Source organism: Lactuca saligna, chromosome 5 (assembly GCF_052625555.1).
Source record: "Lactuca saligna cultivar CGN05327 chromosome 5, ASM5262555v1, whole genome shotgun sequence".
NCBI lineage: Eukaryota > Viridiplantae > Streptophyta > Magnoliopsida > Asterales > Asteraceae > Lactuca > Lactuca saligna.
The window spans coordinates 276,777,423-276,793,081 of NC_136421.1; the positions used below are offsets into that span (position 1 = coordinate 276,777,423).

Below are 15,659 nucleotides of genomic sequence, written 5' to 3' on the forward strand. Positions count from 1 at the left end.
GGATCCCAAGGGAAGAAATGTTATGGTGTATAACAATTTCATAGGAATCACACAAAATAGAATTTGAGATTTTAGTAGGGTACATTCGTCAATCCTTTAGTGAAAACTTGAGCAACTTAATTGTTCACCGTCAATTCATTAGGTGTTGAATTTTGGGTTTCACTCAGCTCGTAGTGACACGAGACTAAGATCAGAAACACAGATGTTGTGTAACCATAAACCTCAGCGGTAATTTCTGAGAGTCTCAAGGGTTACTATAATGGAACGAGTGTAGTGGAGAAGAAAAATGGAGATGGTGTAAGAGAACGTAGTACCTCTGCTGCGAAAATAAGGACCAAGCAGGAAACTCTTAACTCATGTGAGAAAAGAGTGAGGTAGCTCATGATTAGAATAAATGAGTTAGCCTTATTGGGAAGACAAGGTTTGTGTATACCAGGTCATGAAGGTCATTATTCAAAATCTTATGAGGCTTGAGACACATACAGCAGCATGCTTCTAGGGACACTTAAGTAATTCATCAAATTTATCCCCATAAACGAACACGAACACACAAGAAATTAAAAAATATTTTTGGAGTTTTTGAGATTAAAAAAAATAAGTAAGACGAAAAGAAAAAAATATGAAAAAAAACCCGAACCCGAACGTTCGGTTGGTTTCGGTTCAAGAAAACTCTGAAAAACCGTACCCGAACCTTCGGTTGGTTTCGGTTTAGGAAAATTTTGAAAAACCGAACCCGAACCTTCGGTAGGTTTCGGTTTTGAAGAAATTTTGAGAAACCAAGGAATTTAGACAGGCAAGGAAAAAAAAAATTAACACAAGGAAAAACAAAATTGTACAAGAAGTATATAACAGAGAAAGACTACCTTTGAAGTAATGAGCGAGTCAGATAGTTGAACCGAACCCCAACGTTTGGTTGGTTTCGCTTCTTACGTTTGAGGTTGAGAGGTAGTGTGAGGTACTGACTCTGATTCCATCATACCTAGCCCTTGCAATATTTTATTGAATAATGCTTCAGGAAGAGCTTTGGTAAAGACGTCAGCCAGTTGATCGGTGGTTCTTACGAAGTGAACTTCGACGTTTCCATCTTCCACGTGATTTTTGATGAAGTGATACCTCAGTGCTATGTGTTTGGTTTTAGAGTGTTGCACTGGGTTATGACAGATCCTAATTGCACTTTTAGAGTCACAATATAGTGGGATCTTCTTCATATTGAGTCCATAGTCTTGAAGTTGACTTTGGATCCAAATCACTTGTGATGTGCAGGATGCAGCTGCAATGTATTCCGCTTCGGCAGTAGACAACGACACACACGTTTGTTTCTTGGATCGCCAGTTGACCAACTTCCCGTCAAGGAATTGACAACCACCAGTTGTGCTTTTACGGTCGAGTCCACATCCTCCAAGGTCAGCATCAGAATAGGCTTGAACGAAGAAGCCTGAGTTGGATGGATACCATAGACCTAAGGAGGTGGTTCGCTTGAGATAGCGTCAGATGTTCTTCACTGCAAGCATGTGAGGTTCGCGTGGGTTTGCCTGAAATCGAGCACAATAACACACAGAAAACATGATATTAGGTCTGCTAGCAGTTAGATACATCAGTGAGCCTATCATTTGACGATAGAGCGTGATATTGACAGCTGGTTTGTCTAGAGATGGGGTAAGCTTGGTGCCGAATGCCATTGGGACTTTGACTTTTGAGTCTCCCATCATGCCAAACTTTGCTAGGAGAGTCTTCGTGTAAGCTTCCTGATTAATAAAGATGCCTTCGAGTCCCTGTCTTATGTTTAAACCAAGGAAAAAGTTAATAGGACCCATTGAGCTCATTTCAAACTTAGTCTCCATCAGCTTTCTGAATTCAGCTATTAAGCTGGGATTCGTGGAGCCAAAGATGATGTCATCGACATAAATTTGAACTATCATAAGGTGGTTACCTTCCTTTTTGCGAAAGAAGGTTGGGTCAACTGAACCTTGTTTAAATTTAGACATCTTCAAAAATTTTGTAAGCGTTTCATACCAGGCTCTCGGAGCTTGTTTGAGGCCGTACACAGCTTTATCCAGAATATAGCAATGATTTGGATGCTTTTCGTTCACGAACCCAGGAGGTTGCTCCACATACATAGTTTCTTCGAGTTCTCCATTGAGAAATGCACACTTGATGTCCATTTGGAAAACCTCAAAGTTTTTGTGAGCAGCATAAGCCAGAAATATTCTAACAGATTCTAGCCTAGCTACTGGAGTGAAAGTCTCTTCATAGTCTATCCCTTCCTCCTGACAGTATCCCTTTACCACCAGACTAGCCTTGTTCCTTATAACATTACCTTCCTTGTCCATTTTGTTCCTAAAAACCCATTTGAGACCCACAACCGAAGCATCTGGAGGAGTTGGAATGAGGCGCCAGACTTTGTTCCTTTCAAATTCGTTCAGTTCATCCTGCATTGCTTGAACCCAATCAGAGTGATCTAGGGCAGTGTTAACTGTCTTCGGTTCAACTTTTGATACGAATGAGTTAAACATACAAAACTCAACCTTTGAAAATAAGGATGTCTGTTTTGCCTTCAGTTGTGATCGGGTCAGAACCTTTTCAGATACATCACCAACTACTTGAGAGATAGGATGATCTCTGGTCCATTTGATAAGAGGAGGGTAATTCGGATCAAAGGTTGGGTCTAGTTCAGCATTAATCATTTCTTCTGGCTCAGATTGGCTATCGTACTCAAGTGTCATATCATTATGTTCCCACTCAATAGATGAGCTTTGAGAAACATGAGGTTCAGGTGTCTCTTGTGGTGCTGAGCTTCCAGGCGTTGAAGCACCTTCGGTTGGAGAGGTATCATCGGTTGGAGAAGCACCTTCGGGTGATGAAGGACCTTCGGTTGAAGTGGTAGAATTTGGCTCCCCCTGGACTTGTGAGCTTGGCTCCCCCTCGACTTGAGCGTTGTTGGAAGGAGAGTCATTAGTGGTCGATCCTCCTTCATGTATTCTTCTTGCAGCATCTTCGACAATCTGCTTCATATGATTAACTTTGTTGTCTGCTGCACCTGCTTCGGAGAGTGAAACTTTCTCTAGTTCGTCAAAGAGCTCCAGAAATGTCTCGTATAAATTGGCGACCGAGACTGTGACCTGGCCAGTTAGAGGAAAGATTTCCCCAACGGTGTCTTCTTTGGCCTGTAGCTTCTTGACATAGCTATCGTCAAAGGTCACATAATATGTCTCTTCAATCCTTCTCGAACGCTTGTTTAGGACCCTGTACGCCTTGGATGTGAGCGAGTAACCCAGAAAAATTCCCTCGTCGGCTTTGACATCAAACTTGTTGCAGTGTTCTTTAGAATTAAAGATGAAACACCTTGAGCCGAACACATGGAAAAATTTCACATTGGGCTTTCTGTTGTTTAGTATCTCATATGGAGTGAGCATGAAACGCTTGTTGAGATAGGACCTGTTCTGTGTAAAACAAGCAGCCGAAATAGCGTCAGCCCAAAAATAAAGAGGTAAGGAAGCGAAACTTAGCATAGTTTGGGCAACTTCACACAAAGATCGGTTTCGTCTTTCGACTATTCCGTTCTGTTGTGGTGTGTAGGGAGCTGAGAAATTGTGACTAATTCCCTTTTCTTCAAGAAACTCTTCAAACTCCCTGTTCTTGAATTCGAGACCATTGTCGCTCCTGATGTTGCGGACGACCTTCTTGAGCTGTATTTCAGTTTGCTTGATAAACACTTTCAGCTTTTGAGTCGCTTCAGATTTGAGCTTTAGAAAGAATACCCATGTAAATGGTGAAAAGTCATCAACAATAACAAGAATATACTTGCTACCACTGATGCTTTCGATAGATGAAGGACCACACAAATCGATATGAAGTAATTCGAGTGGTTCAACAACTTTTGTGTTGATTATAGATGGGTGACTTTGACGACTTTGCTTCCCCATTTCGCATGCAGCACACAAATGATCTCTGTCGAACTTGAGCAATGGAAGACCCCTAACATGACCTCCAGTGACAAGTCGGTTGATATCTTTAAAATTGAGATGAGAGAGTCTTCGGTGCCACAACCAGCTTTCGTCGGATTGAGCTTTTGATAACAAGCATATAGCTGGGTTTCCTTTGATGGGTTTAAGGTTTAAGGGAAACATTTCACCCTTTCGCTCTGACTTGAGAATCACTTTCTTTGTCCTTTTCTCTATGATTTCAGAACCTTCATCATCGAATGAGACTTTTAAACCTGTACCTCCAACAAGCTGAGATACACTAATGAGGTTGTGTTGGAGTCCTTCCACATAAGCCACCTTCCTTATAGTAAAGTCCCCATTTGTTATCATCCCGTATCCCTTTATGGTGCTGAAAGAATTATTTCCAAACTTGATGTTGCCACCATTTGCAAGAGATCTGTATTCCCTAAGCTCCTCTTTCCTCCCTGTCATGTGACGTGAGCAGCCACTATCGATGTACCATTCTTCGTCGAACTGCTCGTCACTTATAACCTGCAAAAATTAGGCAGATTTAGGAACCTAAAGATTCTGGGTCCACGTGAGCTTTTCATGGGAACTGGAACAGTAAGAGAGATGTCAACTAGATATGTTCGTTTTATAAGAGTTGTTTCATCTTTCTTTTTAATGGTAAAAACTTTTATTTTGTTAGGATTGGGTGTGTTCGGTTTGGACTCTGGTTTGGATTCATTGACCTTCTGCTTTCCTTTTTGTTCAACTGACGAATGAGATTTTTGAGAACAAGCGGAATTAGCTTTAGAGCAAGATGGAGATGAATCGGTGGAAGTAGAAGAATTAGAAGAACGAGAAGAATTAGAATGAGAGGGTTTGGATTGAGAGGATTTCCTGGCTGGAGACTCTAGGTGACCCTTTTGCTTTTGATCGTTGGGGGGACCGACCTTAGAGTCTTGTTTTCTTTTGACTTCAGAACCGAATCTTTGCGTTCGGTTTGAGCTGTCCTTGGAACCGAACCTTTGGTTTCGGTTGAAGTCTTTTTCAGAACCGAACCTTTGCCTTCGGTTGATGTTTTCTCTTGAACCGAACCTTGGCTTTTGGTTGTTGTGACTTTCAGGCTTTCCTACAGGATTGTTTTCATACTTCAGATTCTTGTCTTGGTGTGAGAAATATGCATTCTGGGAATGCCAGAATTGTTTCCTTTCAGAAAGGTTCTTCCTGTATCTATTGTTCCTTTCTCTCTTCCTATTCCTCATCTGTTTAGGTTGATGATGAACATTCGGTTTCGGTTTCGGTGTCTCCTTGGCTGGTTTCTTTTGAACCGCAGGAGTTTTACTTTGAGCCGAAGGAGCAGAGGGAATGTCTGTAGAAGTTCCACTTTGAGCTGAGGGAGTAGAGGTAGCGTGTTCTTTTGCCGAACGATCATCCTCCTGAGGAATATCTTTTGTACCACTGGTGCTTGGCTCATCGAAATTATCCGGCTTATTCAAGGGTTCAGGTATGTATCTTCCTTTGCTCTTCCAGGAAGTTCTTTTAGATAAACCGATGGTTTCGTTTGCATTATCTATTGGAGCTTCCCAGAAGTACTCATCGCAGCCATCAGCATTGTCTTCGTTTACAATAGCTGTGAGTTCAGCTGTTTGATGTTCGGTAACTCCTGTCACCTTGTATACTTGATTCGGAGTGGTCCTGACCTTTTGATACACAACTGCTTTCTCAACTAATATCGGGGACTTTTGATGGGACAATCGAGCGAAGTCCACTGAATTTTCAGAAATAAGATTCTTGTGGTTTTCAGGTTCGTTTTTAATAAATTCTGAGCAGTCAACCGTGTCCTCTACAGAAATTTCACTCATGTTTTCGTCCTCGTTAAGCTCAGATGCATTTTCAACATCATTTTTTTTTCTGAGCTTACGTTGGCGTTTAAAGAGTCAAATTTTTGCATGGTTTTGGTTCTCGGTTTAAGTCTGTCATTTTCATCCAAAAGGTTTTTAAGCATGTCCTTATGGTCCTTGGATTTAATGAAGGACTCAATTTTGTCCAGTCCATACATGTAGGTCGGATTGACATCATCAGACGATATCACACTCTCACAATTGTAGGCTTCGGCATCGATTTCATCCTCCTTAAACTCTAGGAAGGGCAAAATCATGCGATGGATCTTTTGGCCTATTTCACAATCCAAGTGAAGCTGAGTAATATTAGAATACAAACGTTTAGCAATTAAACAAAAAAAATTCCGCTGTTTTAACAATTTTAAATTGTCTCTTTGCAAATAAATGTTTTCGTCTTTAACTTTAACTAATTCCGACTCTTTTAACTCGATCCACATTCTCCGCTCCTCACTCTTCGATGCCACCCTGCTTAATTGATCAGTTAGGTTAGAATTGGTGACTCGAGTTTGAGTTAAGCTACTATCTAGATGAGAAATTCTTGTATTAACGTTTTTTAGTTCTTTCTCATATGAGGATGGTGGTACTTTGGATAAAATAAAAACAGATTGTACCTTCTTTATCAGTTCATCGAGCTCATTGAACTGCTGGCTAAGTGGTTTGGCCGTAAAGCACATGTCCTCCTGTACCTTCGGTCCATCGCTTCCTCCATCGGTGTTGTATCCCCTCATTTGAGATACGTCAGTCACCATGAAGCATCTTCCTCCACTGCTTTCCTCCTTAGCCACATAAGCCTTTCCATGGGTAGGCTTCCTCACTTCATCGTCTTCTGAGTCGGTAGACCAAACTTCCGTGCTACCAAACTTGTCATCTTTAACCGAACCCTGCACAATGAGAGCATTAATAGAAGGGTTAGCGGTAGACTTCTTCTTTCTCAACTCGTCCAATCTTTTCTGCAACACAGCTTCCTCATCATTTCCATCATCCTTTTCAGCCATCTTCTTAAGGACACAGTCCTTAGCATAGTGGTTTTTCCCACCACAGTAGAAACAACTTACTCCGGAATCGCCATCCACCTTCGGTTCCTTCTTGTGCTCCTCAGCCTTCGGTTCATTGTTCACCTTTTCAGAGCTGTAACTCCCCTGCCAGTTTCAGTTTTTGTTGCTGGGGAATCTCTTCTTTATGAACCTCTTGGGATTGGACACCATCATGGCATAATCCTCAGACGTGAGATCATATTCTTCCAAGTTGAGGTCTTCATCCTCCATCACAGCTTTACTTTTAGATAGGAGGGCCAACGAACCAAGACTAGAAACGACGTTCTTTTCTTGCACCACAGTCTTCTCTTGGGACTTAAGAATACCCACCAGTTTCGCCAAAGAGTATGATTTAAACTGCTCATGGGCTTTGACTGTGGAAACTATTGCTCTCCATTCAGACCTCAGTCCGTTCAAGAAAGTAACCTTCTGTTCGATAAGCTTCCTTTCAATATCGTGTTTGATCATCTTGCTGAGAAGATGATTGAAACGATCAAACGTCTGGGTCACCGTTTCTTCGGCTCCTTGCCTGAATTCTCCAAACTCAGATAAAAGCAAAGTTTGAATAGAATGTTCAAGATCCTCGTCTGTAGAGTACAGTTCACGAAGTCTATCCCAAACTTCCTTTGCCGTCGTGCATGAGCTGACCAACCTGAATGTGTCGGACTGAAGGGCGAATCTGATCAACCTTAACGCCTTAATATTGCACTGGAATTTATCCTTTTCATCTTGTGCAATATCCTTCACGTCCTTTAGCAGATCATTGTACTCCTTTTGTGTCTTGATGATTCTGGACGATGCAGAATGAGAAAACGGTCCATTAGTGATGGCTTGCCATATGAGGTACCCATTATCCTCCGATCCAATCACGTAGTCTTCAAAGTGATGCGCCCATACTTCATAGTCATGGGTGTATAAGATTGGAATCTTTGTCGTTGAACCGATGCTGTTGGAAATATTAATAAGGTTTGATTGCGTCGCGTCCATTATGATCGTAAAAACCTGTTCAAAGATCAGACTTGTAATAAAGCAGATTAGGGCAAAACAATAAATATCAAGATACGTCAATAAAGAGATGACGGCTCAATAAATATTGATAATTGCGGAAAAACCCTAATGGAAATCTTTTTCACAGAAAAGATGTGTATTGATTACACAGCCTCCTGCTCTGATACCAATTGATGAGATTAAACTAACCTTTAATCTACAAAGATCGATTAGATCTTGAACAAGTATATAAACATAAAACAGTATGAACGCAATAATAAGAACAAGTCTAGATGGAATCAAATGTGTCGAATGATTAAACAAAATCCTCAGAAGAGCTCTATTAAGAACATCAACTGTAGAGGATTGGAAGGTTACAAGAACGATTAAAGAAACCTGTTATCGTCTAGATGAATCGCTATTTCGTAGATCTCTAAAAACGTTAACCTAATATGCATGCAAGCGTAAACTTATATACAAAACATAAAAGGTTCACAGTTGGACAGGCCCAAACCGGAGTACAAAATAACTTATGCTATCGAGCCCAAAAGACGCAATCATCAAAATAATTTTCAGCCCAACATCGAGGATTGGTCGCTTGTGTGTGGTTGGAAGTATGATATTGGATGGACCATATCGACTTTATTATAAATAGATAAGATTATATTAAGAATGAGTTGTAATATGAAATATATGTAAATGTTTCCATATTGGGAGTTGGATATTGAGAATCTATGTCTAGATTAGAAACTTTATGCAAAAGGATGTTCAAAGGAATCTACTTTGAGTGAGAGACATCATATCTATGGAATTGTCTTGTAATAATTTCCGATAGAGAGCTTTGTAATTCCATTGGCAATAGTCATTGTGACCTTGGTGCAGTGATATTACAAAAGGATCATTGCATAAAATGTTATAATCTTACATATTCCATAAGTGGCAAGAATTTGATATTCTTTCACTTGTGATAAGGATTGGGAGTTGTGAAATGAGTATGATTGGTAATGTGTTCATTTGATCTATTTCACAAAGTAAGAACCATAGGTAAACATTGTGTGCATGCTAAGAGCATGGGACAAGTGTGGTAATAATTCAAGTAAGATGTTGATTACCCGAAATGACAAATAATGAGTAATCGATATGGTGATAAATAAAATGTGTTTTATTCATACTCAAAGGTTCAGGCCATATGGGATTAATATTATTCTTGTGTTTCACTTTGCATGTTTTGACTTCCTGAATAATTTTATTGGTTAAGAACAGTCAAATTATTCAAACGGGCCACAGTCGTTTATATGTTGGAAGTAGGTATGAATGAAGATTGTCGTGAATTGGTGTGTGGATTGTCTAAATAGCATTAGACATAAGCAAATGGTTGTTGCAATGTTCATGAGTGCTTATGAATATGATTTGAGAATTGGATTAAACCCACGCTACTTGGATCACTTCATGGATTTTGTCACGAGTGATTGGTGAGACGATAATATCTTATATTCTTGAAACCGAGATGTGTGAATTATACCTTGCGAGTCGGTTGCACATTGATAATTTGTAAATGCACAGTAACTTGGTGTTATAAAACATATTATTGTGTGTAATTTGGTGAGTAAGTGCAAGCGAGCATTGAGTCAAAGTTTATCCGTTCCTTTTATCCAAAGTAGGATAAAAGCGATATCTGTGGGTCCTCGATGATTTAGTGATGGCACGTAAGTGCTTGGCCAAGCCGCGACTAAATTGATGTGTTTAATTGTAGTCTGTTGTCAGTCATCATAAATCTGAATTCGGGAAACAGGACATAGAAAGAGAGAATGATTTAGATCCATGTCTCAGTCTATACGTTATCTAGAATGGAGAAATATATGATCCCTTATCTAAAGGACACGCGTATCTGATGAGATCAGAGTTGACAGTGGCTTTAGAAAGCTACGATTGCAGATCAGGATCTGAAGTCATACGCAGAATAGTTATTAGACTTATCCAAGTGGGAGACTGTTGGATTAGTGTCTAAGTCCACAACTATTTTGGTATGTATTTGACCCGATGGTGCATGGTCCTTTTGGGTTGCCTTTACCAAAGCAACTTGATAGGTTGAATTATGGAGAGAAGGGATTAAATATGATTTATTAATATATTATGAGAATAATATATTAAAGGAGAAATCATATTGTTTAATTAATATTAGTCAAGAATTAATAACAATTAAGTTTGTGGCTAAAAGTGATTAATTAAACTTAAGGGAATGGAATTGTAATTATAAGATAATTGCAATTGGGCTATGGATTACCTTATTATATAAGGTTGGACGAATTCTATGGGGAAACCCATTAGAAATCGTCCAAGACCTTTAAGAAAGGGGTTCATGGGTTGCTTAGGGACTAAGCATCCAAATTAAGGTTTCCTTGTTAGATAACCCTAATAGCCTCACTATTTAAAGGACCCTTAAGCCCCAAAAACGTGGTGAACTAATTGGTTAGGGGTTTCACACGTTTTGGGCGGCCTCCTTCTCTTCTCCTCTTCATCCTCTTGCTCTTGGTGTTTGTGAACCATTAGAGGAGTGACATTTGTGACTCTAAGCTTTCTAAAGTCAATACAAGAAGGATTTGAGATTGTTATTGCTACGTAACAATCAAGGTATGATCTAAACCCTAATTTATATGTTATATTGATTATCATATGCTAGATCTAGGGTTTATAGTCTTGGATGAATTGCATGTACAATAGAGAAACCTAGATCCATGCATTAGGGTTTGTGTGAGCACATAGGATGTTCTTATGGCTAAAACCCATAAAAAACAACAGAGACTTTCCCTTCGATTCTAACTCGGGATTCATTCCCGAATTTTACAAAACCTTGGACAGTTTCCTTCAAATCCATGAACTTGGACTTATCTCCAGTCATGTGATTACTAGCTCTAGTATCTAAATACCAAACATGGGTATGATTTAGAGAATTACCATGTGTGCAATTTGGGCTTCAAATTCTCTTCATTTCGATAGACTTTTCCGTTATCTTCATAAGTCGTTAACAAGAGAGCAGGTTCATCATCCTCCTTAATCAGATTGCTTTCATAGCTTCGTTCCTTCCTTAGATTCTTACATTCAGTTGCATAATGCCCAAATTCTTGGCAATTATAGCACTGAATGTCAGTTTTATCGCGACTGTTCGAGGAGGCTTGACCACCTTCTTTCTGATGTTGTGAGCCACCTTTTCCACGACCATCACATCCACCATTCCTGCCTCGACCTCGTGACCCACCATAACCTCCTTGATTCGATTTGGATTTGGAAGTATCACCCTTAGTTTTCTTCTTGCTCTTCTCTGACCATTGCTGATAGGTTATGAAAAGTTTCCTATCATCCAGTTCACCTTGTCCCTTCATCCTCTCTTGGGCCTTCAATCTCCCAATCACTTTTTCTACAGACATATCATCTAAATCCCCAAATTGTTCGAGAGTTGAAGCTAATTGCAAGAATTTTGATGGAACTGCTCTTAGCAGTTTCTTGACTATGTACGATTCTTCTATCTTTTCACCCAAAGATTGCATACTACTAACGATGTTTCCAACCTTCACAACGAACTCATTAACCACTTCTGTTTTCTTCATATTTAGAGCCTTGAACTCCGTCTTCAAGGTCTAGATTCTTGCATTGTTTACTCTATCGGATCCTAAAACATGGTTTTTAGAGCATCCCACGCATCCTTGGCCGTTTTCTTGTCAGCCAATGACATCAAGAGATCTTCAGGAATTCCTTGATAGATGGCTGCCAGTGCCATCTTATCATTCTTCGTCTCCACTATTGTGTTTGACGTTCGTGGCTCAACAGCTTCCCACATACCATGAGCCTGCATGAAAACCTTCATCTTGATTGCCCATGCGCCATAGTTGCTTCTCGATAACATTGGATAATGAAGTGTGATATGCCCATCTTTTTCACCGTTGCCATTGTTGCCCGACATCTCTTCTCTAGGTTGATATTTTGGCATGCAGTTCCAGATTCGCTCTGATACCAATGATGGTTTTTCACAATCCTGCAGCTCACAGATATGGCAATACTATATAAACGAGAACAAGGGAATTCAATCTTAAAGCTTTTTGTTTATTGAATGAATTGAATGTGGAGGTGATACAACTCAGAATGCATAACTACTAGCTATTTAACGACTAAAATGTGCGATTAAAACGCAACGACTTCATCTACCTTAAGACTCGGTATTCAACCCACATGGCTTTTACTTATTCAAAATGGAACATGCAAATGACTAACTTAGCTTAAAAAAAACTTAATTAAAAAGCTTATGATATGTGAATTATTTCATCATATATATTGCAAAATTCATAGAACGTGATGATAATGATAAAAAAACTTATTATTATTATTATACGATGATCACATTTGAGGCCGAATGAACGAAACCAAAACAAAAAGTAAATATATGTATTTCTAAATATAATACTAACGAACAATCAGGAAACAAGAGTTTTTACCTTAAATCAATTTGATTGTACACAGAGAACTATTTGCCGATTTGACTTGGAGAATTGGTATTGCAGACGATGGGAGTTACGATTACAATTGGGTTTAGGGTTTAGGATGAGCAATCAATAGAGAAGATTGTTAGTAGATTTAGAGAAGGAAACAAAGGATATGCATGGAAAAAACCCGTATAAGCTGGGAACGTGATTTGGTGGGTTTTTCCACAAAAACGGTGTATTTTTTAAGGGTTCTATACCCATGCATACATACATCATAGCCTTATATTCCCATTTCCCTTATATTTACTCTTCATTAGATATTTTTCTAATTATAAAAACTATATGACAAATATAAATAACATGATGCTTTTTTAGTTTTATTATATTGCAAAAATAAAATGTTTTTATATGAAAGTTGTACATACAAATTGTATCTAATTTATTCAGAAAATCAGTTAAATCGAAAATCTATCAAGCTCAACTGAATAGACTGAATTCGGTTCGATCAATTTATTTAGCTTCTTTCTTAAAACATTCTTATTTGAAATTCGAGTTTTTCTCAAAAAATTTTTACTAACAAAAAGGATGTTTGAAACTCATAGAGTTCAAAATGGAAACAATTTCGATGACTTTGATTTTTGTGTTTTATGTAACATCACCAGGCTAGGTATATCTCAATAGCCCATGCTTTATTGTAGTTGTCAAGTTTGGCCCTTAATTGAGAAAATGTGGTAGTTGAGTACGTTGGGCGTACACATGTGTACGCTCATCGTACTCATGTGTATGATTTGGATGCGGAAGCCACCTAATACGTTGGGCATACCGGATGGCCTCATTTCTGGCCACCATTTCCAGTCTTCAACCCCCTCAAAACCCTAGTTTTTTTTTCTTAGCTTGAGTGACCATTTGAAGCTTTTGAGTGTTCTTTGTGGGATTCTTTGGGTGAAGAAGGAGCTTTGAAGAGAGTAGAGTTGGAGTCCAAGCTTTGGATATGAGTTTCCCTGTGGTTGGTGCATCATTTGGTGGTATCAAGCTCAAAGCTTTCTCATTGTTTTTATTTGTGCTTATTGTGGTCCATATTAGGGTTTATCTCTCAAAGCTTGAGGCTTTTGATGAGTTTTGAGCACTATAACATCCCTATGGTGCATATACAAGCCTAATGCTTTGGATCTAAGTTTTGTCAAGTTATACATCCAATTTCATTTTAACCAAAGCATATACCTTAGCTAGCAGGCAATTGGAGATGTACAACATAAAAACTAGTTAGATGAATACCTCTTAGTTATAACTTGTAGTTCCTGGCCTTTCAAGAGCTCAGTACCTTAAGTGTGATACCTCTAATGTGTCACAAAACACCAAAAGCAAGAGGAGGCTTATGAGAGAGAGGTTAGGAAGCACCAAAATCATCTAGGGTTTCACTACATAATAGAGTGGTTGATTTTAGAGAGCTAGGGGTTCAATTTATACTGTGAAATCCTTAGGGTTTCTTACACAAAACCCTAAAACCTTTGGCATTCCAATGATCCATATGATAGGCCCTTTGGACTAACTCTTTATGGACTCCCACATAGATTTAGCCCATCCCTAATCAATCATGGATCATTAGCCCAAACTATAAATATTACTGATTTACCTAATCAGTCTCTGTAAGTTTAATAAGTCTCTTTTGATCACTAAATTAATTCCAAATTAATTCGTGATCAATACTAATTAAATAATATGATTTCTCAATTAATATATTATTCATATAATATATTAATAAATCAAAAACAACCTCTTTCTCAAATATCCATCCTATTAAATTGCTCGGATGAATGCAACCCAAAAGGACCATGCTACTATCGGGTCAAGTACATACCAATTATAGTTATGGGCTTAGACATCTAACCAACAGTCTCCCACTTGGATAAGTCTAATAAATATAACTACCAATGTAACTTCAAAATCCGATTAGCAATCATAGCTCTCAAAAGCTGTTGTTGAACTTTGATCAAATCAATGACGTGTCCTTTAGATAAAGGATCATATAATCCTCTATTCTTCAAGATATCATGCGGAAAATACATAGAACATAGTCATAATTTTTTGTCCAACAGTTTTTTCCAGATTTTTGATTTGTTCGACATAGAACTTAATTGAACACATCAATTGAGTCCTGATCGGGCCCGACACATAAGTCAAAACAAAATCATCGAGGGGCCCAAGATATCGCTTTTAATCCTCATAAGATAAAAGGAACATATAAACTTCGACTTATATGCTTGTACTAATTACTTGTTAGTTATACATTACACATTTTATAACAAGTTACTGATGCGTTTTCGTGCAATCAACGCATAACCAACTCGTAACCAACAACTCATATAACTTGGTTTGAATATTATACGATATTATCATCTCACAATCACTCATGATAAATTCCATGAAGTGATTAATGTGAGCGTGGGTTTAATCCAATATTCAAATCTTCTTTTAGGATCACTCATGAACGTTGTAGCGAACCTTTGATATGTCTAAACACCTTATAAAATCTACAATCTAATTCATGACCGTCTATCTTCATAATCTACTTGCAAAGTTTGATCGACTGTGGATAATTTGAATAATCATATTATTCTGGAAGTCAAAACATGCATTATGAAACAATAGTAAACAATTGACACAAGATAGTAACTTTCTGATAAATAAAACTCCTTTTTTCAATCATCAAATGTCAATTACATTTAAACTATTACAAGTTTCGAAACAACCTATCTAATCACTTAAACTTATATCGTCTCTTTGGACAATGCTCTTAGCATGCTTAACCCTACTCAGTCCCTTCGTAAGAGGATCTGCTGGGTTATCCTATGACGATAATCATCTTCACTACGAGGAGTCCCTCTTCTATTCGATGTCTTATGAAGTGATATTTTCTATCGATGTGCCTGGACCTTCCATGATCCCTTGGTTCCTTGGTTAAGGCGACCACACTCTCACAGTCATAGAAAATCTCCATAGGCTCCTTTATGGTTGGTACAACTCCAAGGTCTCCGATGAAGTTCTTTAGCCATATTGCCTCCATCGACGCTTCTCTTGCTGCTATATACTCTGATTCACATGTTGAATCAACTATAGTATCCTGTTTGGAACTTTTCCATGTTATTGCTCCTCCATTTAGGGTAAATACCCAGCCCGAATGAGAGTGGAAATTATCTCTGTCGGTTTGAAAACTGGCGTCACTTTACCCTGTCACTCTTAAGTCATTACTACAATCCAGTGTGCTCTACCAAGATTCCTTTGATATTGACTAACCATGCTCAAAGCAAAAACCACATTAGGGCGAGTACATGT

At 38.6% G+C, this 15,659-nt stretch overlaps 1 protein-coding gene across 1 annotated transcript; it reads right to left on the bottom strand.

The window, feature by feature from the left end:
- Positions 1 to 10,802: 10,802 nt before the first annotated feature.
- Positions 10,803 to 11,456, bottom strand: LOC145046736 (uncharacterized). The gene has a single exon (XM_078995012.1). It carries the CDS (start codon positions 11,454 to 11,456, stop codon positions 10,803 to 10,805), a length of 654 nt encoding a protein of 217 aa, XP_078851138.1.
- Between the last annotated feature and the right edge of the window lie 4,203 nt (positions 11,457 to 15,659).

Excerpts from the sequence above, each read along its gene's own strand:
- LOC145046736 (XM_078995012.1), bottom strand. The coding sequence starts at position 11,456 with ATGAAGAAAACAGAAGTGGTTAATGAGTTCGTTGTGAAGGTTGGAAAC.